General features: G+C 42.7%; 1 protein-coding gene and 1 pseudogene across 1 annotated transcript; both read left to right on the plus strand.

The window, feature by feature from the left end:
• Positions 1-1,582: 1,582 nt before the first annotated feature.
• On the plus strand, positions 1,583-4,126 carry LOC136452615 (phospholipase A1-II 1-like; annotated as a pseudogene).
• Positions 4,127-5,139: 1,013 nt separating this feature from the next.
• Positions 5,140-14,633, plus strand: LOC136452616 (phospholipase A1-II 2-like). Its single transcript, XM_066453219.1, has 2 exons — positions 5,140-5,950; positions 14,004-14,633. The coding sequence occupies exons 1-2, from the start codon at positions 5,357-5,359 to the stop codon at positions 14,631-14,633; spliced, it is 1,224 nt and encodes a 407-aa protein (XP_066309316.1). The 5' UTR covers positions 5,140-5,356.
• Positions 14,634-16,418: the final 1,785 nt, after the last annotated feature.

The raw sequence follows: 16,418 nt of genomic DNA on the forward strand, positions 1-16,418 counted from the left end.
TGCTGAAACCAAAAACAACCAACTAGATCTGTCTTAACCTGAAAAAGGACAAAATCTTTGTTGGGATGGAGTGAAACCTAAGCTAATCATGCTACTCCTTACCAAGTTATCGTGATTAGTGCTTTAGGGCAACTTTCCTGTGCGTAGTATGTACTCTATGTATGTTGTTTATAGAAGAGACTCCTGCGTTGGTTGCATCCATCCTTTGCATACAGAATTGCTAATTTTTTATATGTTCGTTGTTTGCAATTTTCTTTTGGTGATGACAAACATATACAACAACAACAAAGCCTTGATGACAAACATATCATTGTACATATATATACTTAAAAAAGCATGATTAGTAAAGATTTTCACTGTCAAATGCTTTAGCTTCCTGCATGATTTGATTGATGCATCTAGTTTGGATGATGGTCCGGAGGCTGCAAACTGTATTTTACCTTTACACTAGGCCTGTTGGCTGGAGAGCAGCAGAAGGTTCAAGTTGGTCCACTGCTGCCTACTGGTCATAGAAGGTATTTCTCTATCTCTACAACCTAAACATTCATAACTATTCCGTCTACAGGTGAGACACCAAAAAGCTCCATGCGATCAGCTCAGAAAGGCAACGTGCACTCGCTCCATGCGATCAGCTCAATCCTCGTAACCGCCGCAGCAAATCAGGAAGACAAAAAAAAGGAAAGAAAATCAAACGTTGCTAGCAAACAAAAGAATAATAAAAAGGAAAGAAAATCAAGCATGAATTGCATCAACGATTTCCACAAGAGATTACGGAAACGAAATCAACTCCGAGTCTGAACATCTGACGCGGACGGACGTGCGGGCGTGGAGGCCGTAGACTGCTGAGGCCAGGGGGTGCCGTTGCCGCTGGAACAAATGCCGCAGGACGAGGAGGCCAGCGAGGGCAGGGGCACGAGGCCAGCGTGGGGATGGAGTGGTGTCTGTTGCAGTACGCACTCGAGATGGCGTCCCGGTCCGTGTGGTTAGGAGATGCCAGATAAGCGTACAGCCGATGTGGATATAGGATACGGGAGAGAGAATAAGAAAAAAAAAAGGAATAAAAAATAAAACAGAAAAAGGCGTTATAGACATTTCATATGAAATCTAGAAACTTAACAAGCCGGATCTACGGAGGTAAATAACAATGATCACAGAGGTCACTCGTCCATGTGAGGTTTAGTCAAAAAATTATGGCTCCGGTGCAATGCACGGGCATGTATCTAGTGCTTATCTTGAGAGGGATGCAAAGATATGGAAGGCTGCACATTATTTGCCTTCCCTACTTTGTCTGGTTAGTACAGCTGGCATACAGATAAATGGTCCATTGTTCTTTAGGTCCTTATTTGATCCGTGCAAGCTTCTTTATGCTTTGAAATCCAGGATGCATGCCCAAGTTGGCCGGCAGATTGATAAGCTGAAAGAATGACAGGGGAGCTTCTATTCTTCATGCATACTGAACTGAAAATTTGATGGACAAGCTACCACCTATCATACCTATATATGTGCAGGTGGAACATGAAGTTCTGGTTTCTTGTAGCATGTAGAAAACCAAGCAAGAGAAAGAGAGGCACACACTGCAAAGATGAGTCTTATAAGAGGGATGGGGAACGCTTGCCAAAAGATGGAAGGAACTCAATGGCTTGAATCATTGGAAAGGCCTAATTGATCCTCTCGACCTCGACTTTCGTAGGCATATCATCAACTATGGTGAGCTCTCCCAGGCAGCCTATACCGGGCTAAACAGAGAGAGAAGATCAAGGTATGCTGGGTCTTGCCTCTTCAACCGCAGAGACTTCCTCAGCAGGGTGGATGTATCAAACCCAAATTTGTATGAGATTACAAAGTTCATATATGCAATGTGTACTGTCAGCTTACCTGATGGATTCATGGTTAAGTCTCTTTCAAAGGCTGCATGGAGCAGGCAGTCAAATTGGATGGGATTTGTTGCAGTAGCTACAGACGAGGGTAAGGAAGTGCTTGGGAGGCGGGATGTGGTGGTGGCATGGCGTGGCACAATACGGATGGTAGAGTGGATGGATGATCTTGATATTTCCTTGGTGCCTGCTTCAGACATAGTTCTTCCAGGCAGCGCAACTAACCCCTGTGTGCATGGAGGGTGGCTTTCAGTCTACACAAGTGCTGATCCAGGGTCACAATACAACAAAGAGAGTGCAAGAAATCAGGTAACTCATTCAAATTCTAGAATATTCATTAAACAATACAAAATTTTCCGATCTGAAGAAAATAATACCAATCTGTGAACAAGTTAAACAGCAAGGTCTAGACTCTAGAGTGTATTGTATGCTTTCTAATCATGTATATGCTTGAAGTGAAAGTGTTCCTTCATTAGAGTTCAAGCAAAGGAAAGAACAACATGGTATCTGTAAAGAGCGTTGCTTAATTAAAACAGCATGATTTGTGGGCACTATATGTAAGTATCAAGCACTGCTTTGCCTGTTGAACTAGGCAGGTGTTCTCTAGTTGAGTAGTGGTGCTTGGGAAGTGCCGTTCAGGTCACTCAGAAATGAGCACGAGGACTATTTTACTTTTTGAAATAGATGACCCACCCAGGCTGCACCTTTGGGATTGAACCAGGGTGGTGTAGAGCCCTTCACCATTGGGAACTCATCAAGGTGTCAATGAATAACCCCCCTGCAACAATGCACAGTTTTTAGGTGGTTTGATTCAATATGTAACTATAGAAATTAGTTAAAGTGCCTTGACAGGTAATGTTAAAGGTTAGTCTGCCATCTAAGAAAAACAAATTTCTGATTCCTACCGGTGGGAACATTTGCCAGGTCGTGGGGAGGCTATTTAACCTCCCACCGGCCTAGGTCGAAAACCTGAAGCCGATTTAGGTGCCTTTTCCTTTAGTGAATACCAAAACTTGTAGCTAGTTTCAAAAAAGGAATGAAGAAAAGATTCTACCCTTGGGTATTTTTCTTTTGATCCATCTCAGCACTAGGGAAACATCATGATGATTTCAGGTGGCCAACCGAAGCTTACTCTGCAAAAACACAAATATGGTACAAGCCACACAACTAGTGTACTGTATGTCTGTATTCAAAGATAAAAAGTTTTTTTTTTTTGAGAAGTCAAGAGGGGTCCCCCAGACTAATTTTTTCATTCGTACCGGCGAGGCCGGGAATGCAGGGCGCTAGGTGCGAGCAAGAAAAGAACATGAACACCAACAACATACAAAAAAATTTGTGGTTGTGTCTTCAAAAAGTTTGAATTCATTTTTACAAACAGGACCTTGAATAATGCTATCCCAAGTCCCAACATGCATCATTGTCTCCTTGATTGTGCATATTTGATGTAGCTCCTTCATTTGCTCATCATTTGTTAAAAATATAATAAACATGTGTTAATCAAACTATCAAAAATTAGCAGGTGTTAAACGAGGTCAAAAGGATACAGGATTTGTACAAGACAGAGGAGACGAGCATCTCCATAACAGGTCACAGCCTAGGAGCAGCACTTGCCACCATCAACGCAATTGACATTGTCTCCAATTGCTACAACAGGAGCTGCCCTGTGTCCGCGTTTGTATTTGGAAGCCCGAGAGTCGGTAACCCTGATTTTCAGAAAGCATTTGACAGTGCAGCAGATCTGAGATTGCTCCGAGTCCGGAACTCTCCTGATGTGGTCCCAAAATGGCCAAAGCTCGGATACAGTGATGTCGGTACAGAGCTAATGATCGACACAGGGGAATCACCCTACCTGAAGGCCCCTGGAAACCCCTTAACATGGCATGACATGGAGTGCTACATGCACGGGGTTGCAGGGGCTCAGGGGAGCAGTGGAGGGTTCGAGTTGTTGGTTGATCGAGACATTGCTTTGGTGAACAAACATGAAGATGCACTGAAAGATGAGTTTTCTATCCCATCATCATGGTGGGTGGTACAGAACAAAGGTATGGTGAAAGGCAAGGATGGCCGGTGGCATCTGGCCGACCATGAGGATGATGACTGATGTAGCCTGGCAACTCATCTTTTACAAGTTTGTTACCAGAACACATGTGTCGCTGTGTTTAAAATTGTACTTGGCTAATTTTCTGTATTCAAATAATGAGTTTCATTGACTTTTATCGACTGTAATAAAGTCTAAATTTGTTGAGCAGTGGATCTTTGAGGGGAAAAAAATACAGTTTGGATGTTTTTCACCATCTTTGTTATTCCCTTTTATTTTTGATTGAAAGTGCACATGCTTGGATAGTTGGATTACTTATTACGAAACAGCTTTTCCATTTATATAGTGCGGCAAAAGTATGACTTACTAAATTTTGATGAAGACAACTCATTATGTCTTTAATGATACAGTTATGGTTATGTTTATGTATTTCTATATCGATTTTAAGATACTGAATTTGTGGAAAACATAAAAACTCCATAAGAGGAAAACTTCGGACCTAAGTGAGATATTTTAAGGGGGCGGGGGGAGAGACTTAACATTCTCGTTGTTCCGGTTGGCCGAATCCTCTGTCCTACCTAGCACATCTTTCTCCCTTTCTTGGATCTCATCTTGGCATCCGCCATGGACTACATACAGATGGACCACGGGCAACCAACACCTTCCCTTGTCAAGATGCTCGATCCGGAGAGGTGGTGGTTTTGACATGCCGCCATTTCTCACCCCCACCAAATTGCCCAGTTTCTTCCAAAGCAGAGGTAATCATCTTCTTCCCAGTGCTGGATAGTTAGTTTTTTTCATCAACACAGTGGATCGGATTAGGCATAATGTGGTGTTGTGCTGTGCGATTATTTTGCTTATATTATTTCAACATGCATCTTTTTGCGATAAAAAAGGGTGCCCAACAGCACATGGATCTCATTTCCTCTCTACTCGTCTTTCCGTAGTTGCAGTTGTTGGTCTGATAGATCCAGAACTGTTTTTTAATCCTCTCTTTTTGAAAAAGCAAAAGTGTTATCTAATATGCCGAGTCATTGTGGCCGTAGACTGTAACTTAGTCCAGAAATGGGATCCAAAGGCTATGCGAATGTCTAATTATCAATTCAAGCATTCCACTGAAGACCAATGCATAGCGCATAATAATGTCAGATAAATCAGTTCTAGTAGCTGGCAACCTATTCAAAGCATTTTATACATCGACAGATTCAGATGGTCTTGGTTCCCTCTGGGCTCTGGCTCTGGATCCTTGAATTCTTTCCATGCTGCGCGCTGTCACGTGCCATGTGAGCAAAAGAATGCTCCACTTGTGCACGCCTAGCTAGCTCCGAGGTCAACTTATAACCTTGCAGTTGCAGTACCACACAGATTGGCAAAGGGGAGGCAGACGACCACAACCTCCAGAACTCAGATCGATAGCCAAACGCCCATACTACTAGAGTAACAAATGTTCTCCGGCGACATGGCCGGGCGGTGGAGGGAGCTGCACGGCAGCAACCACTGGGAGGGCCTGCTGGACCCGCTCGACGTGGACCTCCGGCGTTGCCTCATCACCTACGGCGAGATGATCATGGCCACGTACGAGGCGTTCATCGGAGAGAGCCGGTCCCCGAACGCCGGGATGTGCCGGTACCGCCGCGCCGACCTGTTCCGGCGCGTGGACGTGTCCCGCCCAGGGTGGTACGAGGCCACGCGGTACCTCTACGCCACGGCCAGCGCCGAGGTGCGTGGGAAGGTGCTCCTCCGGCCGCTCTGCCGGCAGGTCCGCGCCAGGGAGTGCAACTGGATGGGGTACGTCGCCGTGGCCACGGACCAGGGCGCCGCCGCGCTCGGGCGAAGGGACATCGTCGTGGCGTGGCGCGGCACGCAGCGCGCGCTCGAGTGGGTGGCCGACCTCAAGCTCGCGCTCGCCTCGGCGGCGGGTATCCTGGGTCCAGAGGGCGCCGGCGGCTCCGACCCGTCGGTGCACCGCGGATACCTGTCGCTTTACACGTCGGCCGACGAAGGTTCCAACCTGAGCAAGCAGAGCGCCAGAATGCAGGTGTGTGCTCTGCCGCTTCTTTTTGAAGTTTGAACTCTTGCAGTCCAGTTGATGTGTTGCAGTACTATTACATCCTGTTTTTGTTGCAGGTCATATCATTTTAAGCCTAACAAACCCTTAGGAGGGTTATAGTTTTCTAAATTTAGAGCAACTCCAAGAGACTCTATATCCTTCATAGATGCTAGGAACAGAGATTTTGATGAAAAATTACCCTCCAACATCTTGTCTAAATGGTTATACAAATATATCCATCTTCTATTCCAGATTTTTCGCTAGCCTAAAAATATAATACGAGAATGGCTCTATAAGAGCATCTCCAAGAGCCTTTCTAAATCTTACTCTCTAAATCATCATTTGGAGAGTCATTTGCATAAAAATTATTTTCTATATTATTTCACTCTCCAATAGTTTTTCTATATGTCGTGCTCACTCTGGAGAGTCATTCTCGTCTTCTATTTTTGGCTAGCGAGAAATTAGGAATAGAAGATGTCTATATTTGGATAATCATTTAGATAAGTTGTTGGAGGATAGTTTTTCACCAAAATCTCTATTCCTAGCATTTATGAAGTATTTAGAGAGTCTCTCGGAGTTGCTCCAAAGTGCGCGCGAGATATAGAAAAGCTGTGTAAAAATATAGAAAGCGATTTTTATGAAAATGACTCTCCAAATGATGATTTAGAGAATGAAATTTAGAAAGACTCTTAGAGATGCTCTTATCCTTTTATTCGGGGGTGGGGGATCCAGATTACTCCTCACAAGTTTGACCAATGTCCACATAACCGAATAAACTAATGTTTGGTTCAATTTACTCCCTGATTATTTCATTTGGTCCATTTTAGCCCTAATAACAAGATTTGCCTTTTTTATTCTCCTGTACGAGTTTAGTTTTAATTTTAAATTGTGAGGGTGATAGCGGGCGTCATAATTTATGTTAAACCATAGATTATGAATTTCCATCATTATGTTTCATATAATTTTGTATTTCTAGTGCTATTTTTTTTAATTAAATTTCATGATCTCTCGAAATAATGATGAAAATGTATAATATAATTTTAACATAAATTATGATGTCAGCTACACCTCACAAAATTGTAAACAAAAATTCAACATGTATGCGGAGAACTAAAAAGACAAATTTTGTTAAGGGTAAAGTGGACCAATTCAAATAGTTAGGAAGTAAATCAAACGAAATATCAGTTTAAGGATTATTTGGACCTTGGAAACTTGAGGTGAGTAGTTTCGGTTTTTCCTTTTTTATTATATATATCTAGTTTTTTTAGAATTACACGGTACAACGTAGACGCCCACAACACGTAGGCACACCAATATTTTCAAGTCGTCCAGTCGAACCTAGTCGCCATGGGACCGACCAGAAGATTAATCGCGATTAGTCGTCGACCAGGACGATTAGTCGAACCTAGTCGACCCCTGGTCGTCCTATATATCAGGATATATATACCTACTATATATATATACCTATATATACTATATAGTATACACAATAAAGCAAGCATCAAGAGCATCTCTGTCTCCTACTGAGTTTAGGTGGTGACTTACTTGCGGGAGTTGTTTTCTTCTCTTTTCTGCCATGTCCAGAGGTTCATATTCCTGTCCCAAACTCCATTTCTTTGCTGACTTGCTTCTGGAAGCCTAAAATACCAAAGAAGACCATAATTAGCAACACTAATGTAGTCTTGATCTTGACACAGCTCAACAGCAGCACTGCTGCTGTAGCAAATAACTAGCATTTAGCAAACAAGTTCAGTACACATAAGCTAAAAGTGTTCAAGTTCAGTTCACATAAGCTAAATTGCTAAAGTGTTCAACACAGTCACAAACATTGACATTTAATTTAACAGTCCAACAAAAGTAGGCAACTAGCCATCTAATTAAGCAAATCAACATTAAAAGTGAAGCCTCCATCTCTATCTCCAGTTGGTCCATCTCCAGTTTTAGTTGGTGCAGATTCTTCATCCTCCTCCATTGCTATTGCTGAATCTACATGCTGATCTTGGTCTTCATCATCAACTTCATCAATATCTTGAGTCAGAGTCACTGTGTTCCTTGGACGCTTCCTGTTCCTAGCATAAGTACGCCTCACAGGAGCAGCAACAGCAGCACGAGTAGCAACAGCCCTAGGCAAGTTGCGTCCCTCTAGACCCTGAGTTGCACCAATAGCCTCATCCACAACAGCCCAAGTCATAGCATCGCCACCACCTTCCTGAACTGGTTCTGGTTCACAATTTTCATTGACCCATTCATTTTCCCAATGAAATTCATCAAGCAAGAGTGGATTGCATATCTTTCCTTTGGAACCCAGCTCTCTAATTTTTTAAAATCTGTTTTCCATCTTGCGGTTGTAACTGACATATACCAACTTATTTAACCTTTGGTGCTCTAATCGGTTTCTCTTTTTTGTATGGACCTACACAAAATATAATGCAGAATCACATATCAATATTACTAGTTTACTACCATACTTAATTACTCAGCAGTAGTACACTAGCACTTACAGCAGCAAATTCACTCCAACTACGCTCGCATCCAGATGCAGCGCAATAAAGGCTAACAATCCTTTTTGCTAAACATTGGAGCTCATATGTGAGGCCACCATATGCACCCCACCAAAGCACTGTAATTTTCATAATTCCATTTCAAACATAGAATTCCATTATTAGTTCATTGCTTATTGCTTTTAGAAAAAGGGAAGGAAATAGTTATTAGAGAACTTACTAGGATTTTTTCTATCTCTGTCTCTTATTGCTCCTGGCTGTGAGAAGGATTCGCCTTCAGCCCTCTCATAGTCTTCTGCCTGCTTGCTTATCTTGTTATGCTCCTCATCATCAGTCACCATCTTCCACATAACTTGATTAAACATGATTCTCAACCTTCCTATTTGTCTCCTATCCTTTTCCTTTAGGGCAAAGAACTTGCTTGGATTCAAGTATAGGGCTGCTCCATACAGCTGCTGCTCTATTTGGTTTTCCCATCTGTTGTCATAGTATTTTAGTACCTCTTTGAGTAAATCTGGTTTGCGTTGCAAAGAATCCTTGATTGCAGCCTTTGCAACATCCATGGCTGCCATAATCTCAGGAGCTGCTGGTGTCTCATCTCCATCTGCTATCCTTAGAGCTACAAGAAGTGGTTGTGAAGCTCTTAGGCATAATTCCACTTTATTCCAAAATGGCATTGAAAGGATAATGTTCTCAACTCGCCGGCCTTCTTGAGTGGTAGAGAAACTGGTAGCATGCCATTCATCACTAACCACTAAATTCCTCAATCCACTCCTGTTCTTATGTAGGCTTGCCAATGTGAGAAATGAAGTGGCAAAGCGAGTTACAGCTGGCCTCACAAGATCTCCTCCAATCTTATTTCGCATTAGATCTAGAACCCTCCCATGCTTGTACATGAATCTGGTCACCTTCTGTGCCATGTTGATGCAAGTGTGGACTTCCTTGATCTTCCCAATATCCTTCAACAACAAATCCAAGCAATGGGCTACACATGGTGTCCAAAATAGATGTGGGATCCTCTCCATTAAAAGCCTCCCTGCTGCCTTGGAGTTGGCTCCATTGTCAGTGACAATCTACACCACGTGTTCCTTCCCAACCTTATCAATTTGCTTCTCCAACAAGTCAGCCAACATATTCGCATTTGCTATCTCACTTGAAGCATCAATAGACCCTAGAAAGAAAGTCCCTACTGGACTGTTAGCAAGGAAATTGATGAGATGGCGGTGGCGTGTGTCAGTCCACCCATCGGATATTATGGTGCAACCATATTCCTTCCAAGCCTCCTCATGCTTCTTCCTCAACTCCGCTGTTCTGTTCACAGCTCTTTCAAGCAGCGGAGTCCTAACATCATGATATGATGGTGAGCGATACCTAGGACCATATTGTCCAATTGACTCAAGCAAAACTTCCCAGCTTCTTGAATTAATGACGTTCAATGGAATGCGATTCTCATAAAAGAAATCGGCAACATGATCATCAACAATTACTTTGGCCTCCTTATTTTTCTTTGTGCACTGCTCAAGTGTAGGTTGACTTTGCTTGGATTTGTGCCTCTCTGCAACTACTTCTTCTGGTGACTTGCAAAGCATGGAACTCACTGACCTGGACTGTTTTTGAGTTGCTGGTTTTGCTGCAGCAGATATAGTGAAAGAAGTGACGGTAGCCTAAGCAATCTTCTTCTTGGCTTGCTTAACTTTTGTTCCAGAACTTGGTACTGGTACAGCTGTAGGTTCTTCTGCACCAGCAGCATCTTGTTCATCTTCATCTTCTGCAGGTACCTCCACAAGAACAGTCCTTGAACTCTTTTTCAGATAAACAGCTATCTCCTTCCTAACTATTGCTGGAGTATTAGGACATTTTATTGCATCTCCATACCCCCCAGCAAGGTGCTGCTTGAATCTGCATATTCCGGATGGGACTACCTTCCTGCAAAATATGCACTGCATAAAGTCCTTCTTGGAAGGATCTGGCCATGACCCATACTTCCATCCTGGGTCTTGAGATCTTGCCTTTCTCTTTGTGTCAACAGCATGGGCAGCAAGATCTGGAGGTAGTTTTGCTATAGCCCTCTCAATTAGGGAAGGCATATGTTCTAGAGTAGATGAGGAAGCCGTGGCAGCAGGATCTGACCCAACTGATGAATCTGGAACACCTCCTTCAAGGTCAGGCGGAGGCATGTACACTTCCACATTTGCACATCATCGGTCCACATCTGCAGAAGAACAACTTCTTAGGATGGACGATGGAGAGCTAGAGAATAGCAGAGGGACAACAGTACATCATAGCAAGCAACCTAGCAGTTTAGCAGAGAGCCAGAGAGGCTGCAAAGTGAGGGATGGGGGAGGAGGGAAGAAGATGGAGAGGGGAAAGGCACATACCGTCGTCGGAGCAGCTCATCACGAAGAACAACGACTGGAGGCGCATGGGGAAGACTGGAGACGCGTGGAGCAGCAGCCGTCACGCACAGGAGAGAAGAGAGAAAGAGCAGCAGCAGCCAGGAGAGGAGAGCAGCAGCAGCCAGGAGAGGAGAAGAGAGCAGCAACAACTAGGAGAGGAGAGGAGAGGAGAGGAGAGCAGCAGCAGCCAGGAGAGGAGACGAGAGCAGCAGCAGCCAAGAGAGGAGAAGAGAGAAAGAGTAGAGCAGCAACAGCCGTCATGCACAGGAGAGGAGAAGAGAGAAAGAGCAGGGCAGCAGCCTCTTGTATATATATTACAGACCCTAGTGGGCCAAATTGGCAGCCCAACTACTCACCTGGAAGCCCAGTCAGGCAAGCCCAAAGAAGGCAGTGCCCAGCCTGGTCGTGCAGCCCTCTGGTCGGACGACCAGGTTTCTAGTCGAGCTAATCGAGTCGAAGTCTCTAATCGAGGTCATGGTACCGACCAGACCGACTAATCGCGATTAATCAGACGACTTGTAAACATTGACGCACACTCACCCCTATGAACACATGTACGCAAACCCTACCCCTATGAGTACCTTCGAAGGACTGAGTCGGCAGATCTCGAAATTCACGAAGTCACCACTGGCGCCTCGCTGTCAACGGGGACGTCGCCTACCACTAAAAGCATAGCGCCGTTAAATCCAGTTGGCTCTATTTGAATGTTGTAGTATTAAGAAATAGTGATATTAATTAAGAAACTTCAGTTTTAGAACATGTAGACATGCAGAACCATGGTTTAGAAAATAAATTTAGAGTGGAGTTTTCAAAGTTCTAAAAAGACTACATTTGTAATATTATGGTTTTCAATACTATAAAGTTTATTGCATCCAAGAATATCATGGTTTTTCAAAACCAAAGTATTTTACAAAATTATAATATTTTTCTAAAACTCCAAAAGTTCTTTGCATCAAAACAGGGACTAAAATGCTTTCTTTCCTCAAAGACAGTAACTGCCTTCTTTTACAATCATCAATTTGGAGACTCCTTTTGAGTCTCCACATTAATTCTTACTAGACACACTTGGAAAAAATACAAATGAGAGAATTTGAACTATTGACATATCAAACACAGACGGAGGAGCGATGCTAAGGTGAGCAAAAAAATATGAATAGAGGTGGAAAATATACAATAATTTGTAACTAAAATCTATCACTATTGGATAAAAACTAAGTATGTACATGAGTACTACCTTAGAATATATATGGACAAATAAGGGAGAGCAAATGTAAGCAATTTGATTAGCTGTGACCCCAAATTTATCCATGGATCTCTAATCTTTATGTCTCTTAGAACTAATAATCCGTGCAACATCACTGATTGATGGGCTAGTTTGTAAGAAAAGCAAAACAAGTAGTGTTGTCCTTATGCTTGTTGAGTTCATTACAACAAAATGTATTGCCGTTTCAATTTAAGAGGAGAGGAGAAAATTGCGACATACATATTGCTATTGTCTTAACCCAGTGACAATTTACAATTCACCAAGCTGGGTCGCAAAACATCTCCAGGTGATGAAGTTGGTCATATATACTACCTGACCTTAAAAGCATGGTGCCCTATATATGTTCTTATCACTTATGGCACTTCTACACCTTGGAAGCTATCCTCATCATGACGCATGACATGGATTTTGCTTGCCTCATGAAGGTTGCGTGAAGATAAGGTGTTGTCTAGTTTTCTCCTGAAGATGTGACTGTCGATCGAGTGTCAAGTGGATTGTTGTTGGTATGGTTGCATCAGGTCCTAGTTGAGTAGTAAATGTGATTCATGCTTTGTCTTTAAGTACAAGTTCAGCAATAAATATAACTGATGAAAACATCAATCAAATACTACCTGAGAAGTTAGTTAGCGCATCAGGTGTCTAGGCAAAGCAATCTTATGACTGCAAACAATTGAATAAATTATTAGAAGTATTTGAGGAATTCTTGGCAAATTATCGTTTCTTATATATTGCAACTTGCTTTCTTCCACAAAATCAACATCAATCATTATTCTAAGAAATATATAGTGTTCATCCTAGTCCCTAGATCACAGATCACTCAATGCAGAAATCAGAATACATGCACATTGATAATTATAAGAATTGCATGCTATGTATACAAGGAGCCGGGTATTGGAGCGGTTTTGCTGCCAGGATATGGGCCTCATACAAGCCCTTAAAATTCAGGCAATGCAATTGCAGCTCCGGAAGATTCATATTTCACAACGCTACAATGACATACAATCTGCAACTGGAACTGAACACTGTTTGCTCTTCTTTTAACCCTTTTCTTACGAAGTGCATTGCCTGGAATTAAAAACGAGAAAATAATAGATAGTTTTGGTATAAAGATAATTGGGAAATATGTGCTGATACTACTTACTTGGGAGCTTAGATGAAATGCTACAGTACACTAGCAAAGTAGTCAAGAGTACATACAGATAATGCCATGATTTTGGTAGGGCCAGCAGTGAGTATCATTGGCCGTCCAATAATGGCCCTTCTACAGATGTACTGTTGCTGTAGCAAACTCTAGTAGTTGTACAACGGCAACCCCAGCCCCCAGGGGATCCCCATTCTGTATGGACACTACAGAATCTGAAAATTTTCAGACCAGCAATAGTCCCTCGATTAGTACTACTTTGAGGTAAGTGTCACTGTGTCCAGAGAAGGAGGAGGGCATTGTGTGATATGAAGATGTAGCAAAAAAAAAAGTTTGACGACAGCTGTGCTGAAGGATGGAAAACAAAAAAGAGATGCTATTCACTATTGAGGAAGGGACAACGATTGTCAATCTTACGGTGCCCAAAGAAACAGGCAAGATCGATCAGCAATGCTATAACAACAGTACTATGATTAACGATGTTTGAAGCGATGGATGATTGAGAAAGGTGGCAGCGGAGTCAGTTTAAAGGAGATTGAAGAAGCTGGAATGTGTGTGCATTTATATGTTTTTTTTTATAATTGTGTGTTTTAATACTCAGTGAACATCGATTTAGATGTACTCTAACTATAGAGATTATTAGATTATCTCCCAGCATTTTTAGAAATAAGATTATCTCCTAGCTTCCATTTTTTTGTGTGCATACACTTAACAAGTTATTAATTGTGCGAGCATGCAGGTGTTGACAGAGATCGCAAGGCTAATGGACAAATACAAGGACGAGGAAACGAGCATCACCGTGGTTGGCCACAGCCTCGGCGCGACCATGGCCACCCTGAACGCCGTCGACATCGTCGCCAATGCCTACAACAAGACCCCGGGCTACGACAGCCGCCGTGCTCCGGTCACAGCCATCGTGTTCGGCAGCCCACGCACGGGGGACCGCGACTTCCGGGACGTCTTCCACCGCCTCCCGGACCTCCGGATGCTCCGCGTCCGGAACAGGCCGGACCGCATCCCGCACTACCCGCCCGTGGGCTACGCCGACGTGGGCGTCGAGCTGCTCATCGACACGCGCCGGTCGCCGTTCCTCAAGCCCCACGGCAATGAGTCACAGTCGCACGACCTCGAGGTCCACCTGCACGGCGTCGCCGGCTGGCAGGGCGACCGCGGCGGGTTCGAGCTGGTGGTGGACCGGGACGTTGCGCTGGTGAACAAGTTCGAAGACTGCCTCGCCGATGAGTACCCCGTGCCTGTGGGCTGGAAGGTGCACCACAACAAGAGCATGGTGAAGGGGCCCGATGGGAGGTGGGTCTTGGAGGACCATGAGCCAGACTACGAAAACGAGGATGACAACGTCGACTTGTAGTGCAACAGAAACAGCATGATTTGGACGTCGTCCAGTCCCGCCAGGCGAAGCCAGCCAATTGTGTTTTGTGTTGCTACTATTGATCTTATCCCGATGTTTTGAAAGGCCTTGGGAGCATTGAATAGCGAGGTGAATTATATGCCTAATAAAAATTTAAAATATAAACTTCGAGCTCAAATAAAACTATCACAAAAAAACTAATAAACTAGTTCTACCATGACGTGCACCTAAGATTTTTCTAGCGTGCTCTAACTTATCATTTAACAAAAAAAGAGTTTAGCAACTTAGATTTAAACATACCTCCTTCGTCCTAAATTACAAGATATCCAAATAATTTTAGGACTAAATAAAGTGTTTGGCAAAAAAAAAAAAAACTAACTTGCCATCACTAATTAATTAGTTCGGTTAAGTTGTCAACTTACTTAATTTTCTAGTAATGCCTAGTTTGAAAGGCACACATACATATTATTGATTTCGACTACCGATTATAAGATTCATTTTGCATAAAATGGTGTTTAAAGTCTTGAGTCTTTGATACCTTGTGTTTTAGTATTTAGGACAGAGGGAAGTATCAAATAGCCAAAACTAATATAGAAATATAAGTATCTCATAAAACATGCACAAATGGAAGTACCAAATGTGATAAGTAAAGAGCAACAGTTAAAGAGACAATTTATCCTGTGTTATTAGTTGCCAAAAACACAACCCATAACCTATGTTGGAGCTCTACCAGTGTATGCTCCTGCTCGCCCAACCTTTCTCTCGGTCATGGTGTTGGGCTCCAACCAAGATGAGCTCCACGATGAAAATATTTTGTAATCTATCTTATCTCTTTTTTTTATTTCATCTTGTGTTTCTTGTTTATAGTTTTGTCATTATAACTCGTATCATTAATACACATGTATTAACGTATAGGGCAACCCTTCCTGTTTCATTTACAAGAATCTCATAATCCACCGCACAACAAAGTTCAAATATGTTTTTTATCCACTAGCAGCTTGCAAATCCACTTGTCATCCTGGGAACTTCCAGATCTTGAAAAATTTTAATACAAATTTAATCATGTAAGAGCATTTCTAAATCTCACTCTCTAAATCATTATTTAGAGAGTCATTTACATAAAAACCGTTTTCTATATTTTTTTCATTCTCCAACAGTTCTTCTATATCTCATGCGCACTCTAGAGAGCCATTATCGTCTTCTATTTTTGGCTAGTGAAAAATCCGGAATGGAAGATGGCCATATTTGGATAACCATTTAGAGAAGCTGTTGGAGGGTAGTTTTTCACCAAAATCTTTATTCCTAGCATTTAGGAAGGATATAGAGAGTCTCTTAGAGATGCTCTAAAAAGAAATGAGCTAGTTCCTACCTAGATCGCCGTGGGAGGAAATGCAGGGCCGTCTCAACAATTTCATGGGTCCTTGGACAAGCAAGCGGCAAGGACCTAGCAATCTAATCTTTTAGTGCGTGTTTGGCATGGCTCTAGCTCTAGCTCTGGCATCAGTTTCTGCAGAGGAGCCAAAGACATTGTACCAACCACTTTAGGAGGAGGATCCGTTTTGTGGTGATAGTAGAGGAGTTTGAGTTGTTTTTTGGGTTAGAGAAGCAGCTGCAATTTATAGCTCATCCTCAAGTACCCTGACTCCTCCAGAGGAGCACTAAAGAGGAGTCATGCCAAACAAGTCTTTAATATGACAATTAAAGTGTATATTACTACTAACAAGAGTTAACTTGCAACATATTTTGCAAGTGCTCGGGAATAGCTGAATAGTGAAATAGGAAGCG

Source organism: Miscanthus floridulus, chromosome 5 (genome assembly GCF_019320115.1).
Source record: "Miscanthus floridulus cultivar M001 chromosome 5, ASM1932011v1, whole genome shotgun sequence".
Lineage (NCBI taxonomy): Eukaryota > Viridiplantae > Streptophyta > Magnoliopsida > Poales > Poaceae > Miscanthus > Miscanthus floridulus.

Bases quoted from the DNA above. Each gene is read 5' to 3' on its own strand.
- LOC136452616 (XM_066453219.1), top strand. From the start codon at position 5,357: ATGTTCTCCGGCGACATGGCCGGGCGGTGGAGGGAGCTGCACGGCAGC. The intron at 5,951-14,003 runs GTGTGTGCTCTG...GCGAGCATGCAG, and splicing joins AGCAGAGCGCCAGAATGCAG to GTGTTGACAGAGATCGCAAG.